General features: G+C 66.4%; 1 protein-coding gene across 1 annotated transcript in view; it reads left to right on the forward strand.

Moving 5' to 3' along the window:
- Window positions 1–892: 892 nt before the first annotated feature.
- The window catches only part of NSG1 (neuronal vesicle trafficking associated 1), a 22,731-nt gene continuing 15,896 nt past the window's right edge, over window positions 893–7,727 (forward strand). The window contains exons 1-3 of the mRNA XM_080650977.1: window positions 893–1,039; window positions 1,370–1,523; window positions 3,475–3,591. Coding sequence (XP_080507103.1) covers window positions 1,395–1,523; window positions 3,475–3,591 — 246 coding nt within the window. The 5' untranslated portion in view covers window positions 893–1,039; window positions 1,370–1,394. The remainder of the gene's footprint in view (window positions 1,040–1,369; window positions 1,524–3,474; window positions 3,592–7,727) is intronic.

Here is a 7,727-nt window from a genome sequence, read left to right on the forward strand (position 1 = left end):
GAGGTCTGCAAAACGGGGCCTTACTGAGGGCAGCTGCGACCGTGGCGCCCCTCAGTGGGCAGCGGCGGGGGCGGGGGGGGGCGCAGCAGGGCAGGCTACAACCCCCTCCTTCATTCCAGGCCGTGCCTCCTCCGGAGGCGCAGGGATGCTAGAGGCTGAGATTGCGGAGCGGGGACCAGACCAGAGAAACCTCTCCCTCTCCCTCCAACCGGTGTGCGCGCGCGCTCTTTGCCGGGAACACCCTCCCTCTTTCTACCCGGGGGCCACCGTCCCCAGCTCTGTAGAGCGCCCCCACCCTGCACCACCTAACACGGCCCACCTCCTCTCCCCTCGGTGCCCCCTCTATACACGGACGCGCCCTCTGTGGCCTCCTCCCCACCCAGCTGCGCACCAAGGGAACGCTCCGGTCCCTGCCGCCTCCCTCCGCCTCCTGTAATCTCCCAAACCTTTCACGTCCTTCAAGACACCATCCCCGCCCCCCCATCGGAGCGGCTGCATACGGGGCACCCTCCCCTACTTTCGGGGGTCACTCCATCCCTAGGATATCCCTACTTTTCCGCTACGACTCGCCTTGTGCCCCGGGCACCGCCCCAGGGCTGCGCAGCCCTCTTTCCACGTCTCGCATCCCCGGCCCCCAGCTCCGGGGTGCCCTACGCCGCGGCTACCCCCGAGCCGGGAAGCGCTCCCATCCCCCTGCTCGCCCCTCCCCTCCAGTTTGCAGCGTGGGGTCTCCGGGGAGCGCCCCATTCCCGCCCGCCCCGAGCTCCTTTGTGCGTCGGGCGCGCGCTGCGTCAAGGCGGGGGGCGCCCGGCCACACGCGCACACTCACCCGCGCACAGCACCCCCGGGAGCGGCAGGAAGGGAGGCGGGAGGGAGGGAGGAAGGGGAGGGGAGGGGAGGGGGCCGCCGAGCCCAATCGCTCGCTCCCGCACGGCCGCGCGCGCCGCCTCCGCCATTGCTGCGAGCAGAGAGGGGACGCGGAGCGCGGAGCGGGTCGGAGCCCAGACCTGCGGGAGCCCAGACCTGCGGAGCCGGCGCGGTGAGTGCAGGCGGCGGGGCTGGGGCCGGGCCCTTCCCGTCGGGGCGGGCTCGGGGGTTGCGGGTCTCTCCCGGCGGGATTGGGGTCTCCAGGCCCTGCGGCGCCAGGACCGGGGACGCGTAGACTCGCCGGCAGCGGCAGCGCCCCACACCCTCCCGCGGGGCGCCCCGCGCTTCCGTCCGCGGGACCTGAATCTGTAAAGACACAGCACCCCCGCCCCGGGCCGTGACCGCCGCGCCCTGCCACCCCTCCCCAGGGAAGAGGGGGGCTGGCGAGTGCGGGGCAGCGGTGCGTGCCCCTCGCGGTGACTCCTGCCCGGCCCCTCCGCAGGCGGCAGCCTCGGGTCTCCGGAACCATGGTGAAGTTGGGGAACAATTTCGCGGAGAAGGGCGCCAAGCAGGCGTTGCTGGAGGATGGCTTCGACACCATCCCCCTGATGACGCCCCTCGATGTCAATCAGCTGCAGTTCCCGCCCCCGGATAAGGTGAGAGGCCCCGCACCCCGCGCTGCCGGGTGCGAACCCCGAATCTCTGGCGGCGGCTGCAACAAAAGAAACCCGCCGCGTGCGCTGGGGCGAGCTGGGGCGGGAGGACCCCACTCCCAGGATGGGGGTTCCGGATCGGGGACCCGGGCCCTGAGGGGACAGCTTCGCGCAGACATCGGAGCGCCGGGAAAGGTCCCCTCCTGTGCCGTGGAGTCTTGTCCGAGCGGTGTCCTGGCCCTGCAGCTGCCACCCTGCCCCTGCCCCGCGGTGCCAGGGGCTCTGGGTCTGGGGTGAGCGCAGGCGCCGCTGCCCCTTGTGCCTTCCTAGGAGATTCCGTTTCAGCCGGATTTGCCCCTTTTGCGAAGCGGGGGCCAGCCTGTAGGCCGGGGGTGGGGGGCCTCCCGGGGCTGAGCCCCTCCGCACCCTCCTCCCGCCCCTCCCGCCGCTGAGGATGCTGCGAGCCTCCTCCTTTGTTCCTTTGTGAAATCTCCCAATACGGGCCCTGCCCGCAGTGTTAGCGCAGCCCCAGAGGTGGTCCCCCCTGAATGTAAAGAATCCTGTCTTTTGTTGAATGCAGCATGCAGTCAGGTAATTTGTGTTCATTAGGGATAATGTTTTTGGGAATTATCACTTAAACAGGTAAATAGGATGTTTAAAAGTCGACACAATTGTAAACCATGAGCCTAAAACAATAAACCAGTATCCATTCTCACGCCCTTGCTGCTGCTGCAGACCTCCCGGCCATGGCCACGGCCACGGCCACGGGCACAGCCTCACAGCCTCGGCCAGGAGGGAGCACGCTCTGTTCCCAGCGAAGTACATTTGCATTTACTGTGTCATTTAGTCCCTGGGGAGGCGGTTCTGGCTGGGGCTTGGCTGTTTCCTGGGCATGTTGGTGGTGGCCGTGGGGATGGGGATTCCTTGGGGGGTCCTCGCTTCCAGACCACCCCTTTACTGCCAGTGGGCCCTCTGAGAGGGTCGCTCAGCCCTCCCGAGGCGGCTGACCCCCAGCTGTATTGTCTGTTAGGTTGGGGCTGGCAGGAGCGAGGTCGGCACAGGTGTTTCAGGTGAGGAAGGCCACACCTGTGCAGCTGGGCCACGGGGAGCCACTGGGGAGCCACTGGGGCCCCGATGGTCCCGGAGAGGCCTGGCAGGAGGGGCCTGGCTGCCTGAGGCCTCAGCCTCCGAGCTCCTCGACCCTGTCCAGGCATCACGCCTGCCCGGTTAGCACAGCCTGGCCCCGCTGCCCCCGCCTCGCCCTCCTGCCTCGCCCAGAGCAGCGGCCTATGCCAGGACCACCGTGCCCGGAGGCAGCCTGTCAGGTGGCCCCCTCCCTTCAGCCGGCCTCTCCTCTTTCTCCCTCAGTCTGTTCCATTCCAGGGCTGTGTGGTAAACAGTTGGCTTCTATCAGGGAGGAGGTCAGGTAGGTAGGATGTCCCGGACAACCAATGGGGTGCATAGGCAAGCTAACGAGTCTCCCATCTCCGGGCCTGTTCAAACAGAGGGGCCACCCGGCAGGGACGCCCAGAGACAGGAATCGGGCGGGGACTGAGTGCTGGTCTCGCAGATTTCTGAGGTCACAGACGAGGAAACTGAGTCTCGGAGAGTTACGTACAGGATGTGGTCGCTGGGCGGTGTGGACAGGCCCTGCACCTGGTGTCAGGAGTCCTGCCGGCACCTACTGGCCGTGTGGCCTCCGCCCATGAGCCTAACCCCTCCGCTCCTCAGTTCCCACAGTCCTCCGGGGCTGCTGTCAGGGTCACTGACCGGTCACTTCTCGGCAAGGCCGGGCACCGAGGGGGTGGTCAGGAGGAGGTGGCGGTTCTGGGTCTGCCTGTGAGGGCTTCCTGGCGAAGTGGTGACCTTGGGCACGAGCATCCTCCTGGGCCAGGTGTGTCTGAAGGCCCCTGGCTGCCCCACTGACCACATGTTTGCTTCTTTCCTGGACAAGGTGGTCGTGAAAACCAAGACTGACTATGAGCCCAACCGCAAGAAAGGCAAAGGACGTGTCCACAAGATCGCCGAGTTCACGGTCAGCGTCACCGAGAGCATGTCTGAGAGGTTCAAGGTGAGTGGCGGGCGGCGGGCGAGGGAGGTGCTGCTGGGCCTCGGGAGGGTCCCGAGCCGCAGCGATGACCCGGGCAGGGACTGGACAGGACAGATCTGGGCTGACCCAGCTGCGCCAAACCACTCACTGGTGGTTTAAAAAATTTCTTCATCGTCCCACATGGTCGCATATTACTTAGTTTTAATAATGGGGGAAACCCACCCCTAAACTCTCCTTTAGACAAAGGTCATAAACGTGAAAACCACTCAGCAAGCAGGAACACTGACCCCAGAGTCCGCAAGGAGAGGTGGCAGGAGGGTGACGGTTGTCCGTATTCCCTGCCCGACACAGACCACGCCCTCACTTGCGCCAGCTCATCTACACAGCCCTCCCGCGGGCGGTGCTGTCGGGGTGACCCCTTTTGCAGGTGGGAGATGGAGGCACAGAGCAGTCACAGCTCTGCGTGGCAGGGCCAGGGCCCAGAGCTCTGTGTTAGCCTCTCCTTGCCGCCCGCCCCACTTACACCGTGTGGAGGGTGAGGCTGGCCGGCCCCCCTCTCCCCCTGGATGCACCCACTTGGGGAGGGAAGCGTTGCTCTGGGTGGTTTCCCAGGGGGGCCCAGCGGCTGAACGGTGGGTCCCCGCCAGGCCTGGGGTGCTCTGAGGGTGCAAACTGCTGTGCTGCTGGAGGGACAAGTTCGGATGCTGATCGGGAAACTTGCTCTTTGGGAAACACAGGTGGTGAAAGGGTGGCCCTCACTGGATTGAAAGGCGTCGCCTGGCCCGGAGGGGTGGCCCGGGCGCGTGCTCCGGGGGCGTGAGCTCTGCGCTAGGGCGTCTGCACGTGGAGTCCCGTCCCAGCTCCGGGCAGCCCTGGGCGTTGGTTAATAGTTGAGAGTGACACTGGAGGAGGTGAGGGGGCTCGGCGAGTGGTCTTAAATCCCTCCCCGTCCCGTCCCTCCACGCTGCCTCACCGGGTGGAGAAAAGCCCTTCAGAGGCCTGCCTGGTCCACGGTCCCATCAGCGTTGCTGGGGGACGGGGTGTTTCCTGTGTAAGCTCATCTCCTCCTCCCACACCCTCCCCGAGGTAAGTGCTGTGAGTAGGCCCGTCCTGCAGGTGGGGAAGTTGGGGCCCAGAGCAGTCTGCAGCCTTGACTCCGGCCGGTGGTCTAGGGAGGGCCTGTGGCTGGCGCTCTGACAGCTGCTGGCTGACTGTGAGGCTCACGACGGGACCAGGTTGCTCGGAGCCGGTGTCAGCACCGCTCTTTCTCCCCGGCCAGCCGCCTTGGCCTCACCTGCCGCCCTGCTGTGCCTGGGACCGTCTCCCGGTTGAGGCAGACGTGACCTGGATCTGAAGGTCACGGCGGCCATCATCCCCTGGTGGGGCGCCACGTGCACACCTGAGTCTGTCTGGGTTTCCCATCCCGGGTCGGACCTTCGCCTCTCCTGGCGCCGGCGTGTCAGGTCCACAGGGCGGGGGCGGGCGCTTGAATGGCTCTCCCTCATCTGCCCAGTGTCCCTGGGTGCCAGGCGGTCCCCCAGCGCCAGGTCCTTCGTCGGTGCCTTTCCCACACGTTCAGCTGGTTTAGGTCCCCAGGCCCCTTGTTGAGGGCATGGGTGACGCACCTTGGCACCAGGGCGCTCGGCAGCCACGGCGGGGCCTCCGGTGGTTACCTGGCTCCGGTTGCCCACAGCCTAGGCTCAGAGGACCTCAGAGGCCTGTGCCCGTCCCCGGGGACCGGCCGCGGTGGCAGAACCTGCCTCTCTGCTCCCACCCGGGGGACGTGGAGGAGGCGATGCGTGCAGTCGGTGCTCAGCACCTGCGCAGCGAGCAGGCCACGCGTGTTCGGGCGCTCAGCACCGATGCACAGCCACCACAAGGGCGTGTCATGAGCCCCTTTTACAGATGAAGCTGTTGAGTCCCAGGTGGTCCCCAGCGGGGGGATGGGGTGCTCCCCACGACCCCCTGCCTGCGAGCTCGGGGCCGAGCCACCAACCTCCTGCCACACACATCTCCCCGGGCCTCCCCTTCCAGCTCAGGAATCACCGCCCCCAGGGAGCCTCGGGGATTGACTGGCCCCGGTGTTCCCACTGCCCGCGGTGAGGAGGCGGCCACAGATCTGACCTTGGGGAGCGCTCTCGTGAGCCACGTGCTGGGTCCAGCCTGAACGCGCCTTCTCTCCTTCGTGAAGTGTGCCAGTGACTGTCTCCGTTGGACAGTGGAGGGGAAACTAAGGCGGAGCTTGAACCCAGGCAGCCCGCCCCTGGCGGGGACACCCGAGGTCACATGACTCCGGGTGGAGCACCGTTTGCCAGGGAGTTTTCCCCAGGCCCCCTGGGGTGACTGTTCTGCACTAGGGACCCTCCCCCTTTGCTGACCTGACACCTGACCGTGAGCCCCACAGAACCAGGTCATCGTCCTGCGCCCTCCAGACGTGTGGCCTCCCCGGGACCCCGAGCCCTCCCCGTGTGAGCATCATTTTCTCTCGTACCTTCCTGCCCTGTCACGGGTCCTGGCCCCCTCCTCTGGGGGCTGTCCCCGCCTGGCACCTCCTGCTGGGAGGCCTGTGACAGGGTGCTGGCCCCCTCCTCTGGGGGCTGTCCCCGCCTGGCACCTCCTGCTGGGAGGCCTGTGACAGGCTCCTGGCGAGGTGCTGGGGGCCCTTGGAAGTGAAGGCCCCTGGGAGTGGAATCAGCGCATTTTGGCCCCTGCGGCCACGTCAGCCGGAAACGAAGGCGCCGGATCCTGGTGGTGACACATCCCCTCCCGACGCCTTCCCCTCTGCGCCGAACCCCCAGTCCCAGCGGGACCCTTGCTGATGACTTGGGAGGCGGGCGGGGCCCCACAGAGCCCCCTGGGCCTCGAGTGGGTGTGAGCCTCTCCCAGGTGGTATCACTTCTCACCCAGTGGGGCTGGTGACCCGTCCAGGGCCACACGGTCAGCGAGCGGCCAGACGGACCAGGAGGCCCACGGGCGGGGCTCACCCAAGGGGGCACCCAGCGGCACCGCTTGGACCGGGGAGGGGTCACCTGCCTGTGGGACTAGCATGGGCCCGGCCCGGGAGGGTGCTGTCACCAGCTCTCTAGGTGACCCCTGTAGATGGGGTGGCGGGGGGCGGGGGGAGCGTCCTAGCCCCAGGTCAGGACATGCTCGGAAGGCTGGCGCTTTCTGGAATCGCTGAGTGCTCGCCCTTCCGGAACATTCTCTCGGCCTTTCACTGCCGTTCTGTTTCTGGCCTCTCTGAAGGGACTTCCCTGGGGGGGCGCTCTTTTTTTTTTTCTCGTTAATCCTCACCCCAGGATATTTTTCCATTGATTTTTAGAGAGACTGAAAAGGGAACGGGGGCGGGGGGAGAGAAACATCGATGTGAGAGAGCCTCATTGATTGGTTGCCTCCCACATGAGGTACATGCCCTTGACTGGAATCGAACCCGAGACCCTTCAGTCCCAGGACCGATGCTCTTTCTGACGCCGGGCACCCCCCTCCCCATCCTCCTGGTGACGGCCCTCTGTCCCCAGCCCCGCCGTCGCCTCGCTCCCCTCTCCGCCTGTGTGAGCCTCAGGAGGGAAACGGCCTCTCAGCTGCGAAGCAACAAGTAAATCGCGTCCCTTTGTCCCTAAACGGGCTTGAGCCTGGTCTCCGTGTGCCGCTGGTTGGCATCCGTGAGACCAGGTGTCCTCTGGGCGTTACCGCACGGTGATCACTCGGGGATTAATCCCTTGGCCGCCAGGTTGCTAGGCTGGTTGCTAGGTAACGGCTGGCTGGGGACAGGGCTTCCCAAGGCTCGGCCACTCTGGGATGGCAGGATGCATCCCCGCGGCGGCCAGATGTCTAGGCTTCCGAGGACGTCCGTGCCAGCCGGCAAAGCCGTGTTTCTTTACGGAGGGTGTTTGTGCCGAGAATAAACATCTTTTAATTGCGCGCCCGGACTCACCCACGCGGGGCGGCCTGTCGGCGCAGCTGGGGGCTGCTCCCCACCCTCCCGTCTGGGGAAGCCGGGGCGTCCTGGGCGGGCCAAAGGCAGGGCCGCAGGGCAAGCCAGCCCCTTTGTGCGCTGGGGCTGCCTCTCGGGCCTCCGAGGTCCGCACGCCCTCTCTCTGAGCTGGGGTTCGGGGTGAGCACACCGCACCCCTCCCCGCCCACCCCTGCCATGTTGC

Source organism: Plecotus auritus (assembly GCF_963455305.1).
Source record: "Plecotus auritus genome assembly, chromosome: 1".
Taxonomy (NCBI): domain Eukaryota; kingdom Metazoa; phylum Chordata; class Mammalia; order Chiroptera; family Vespertilionidae; genus Plecotus; species Plecotus auritus.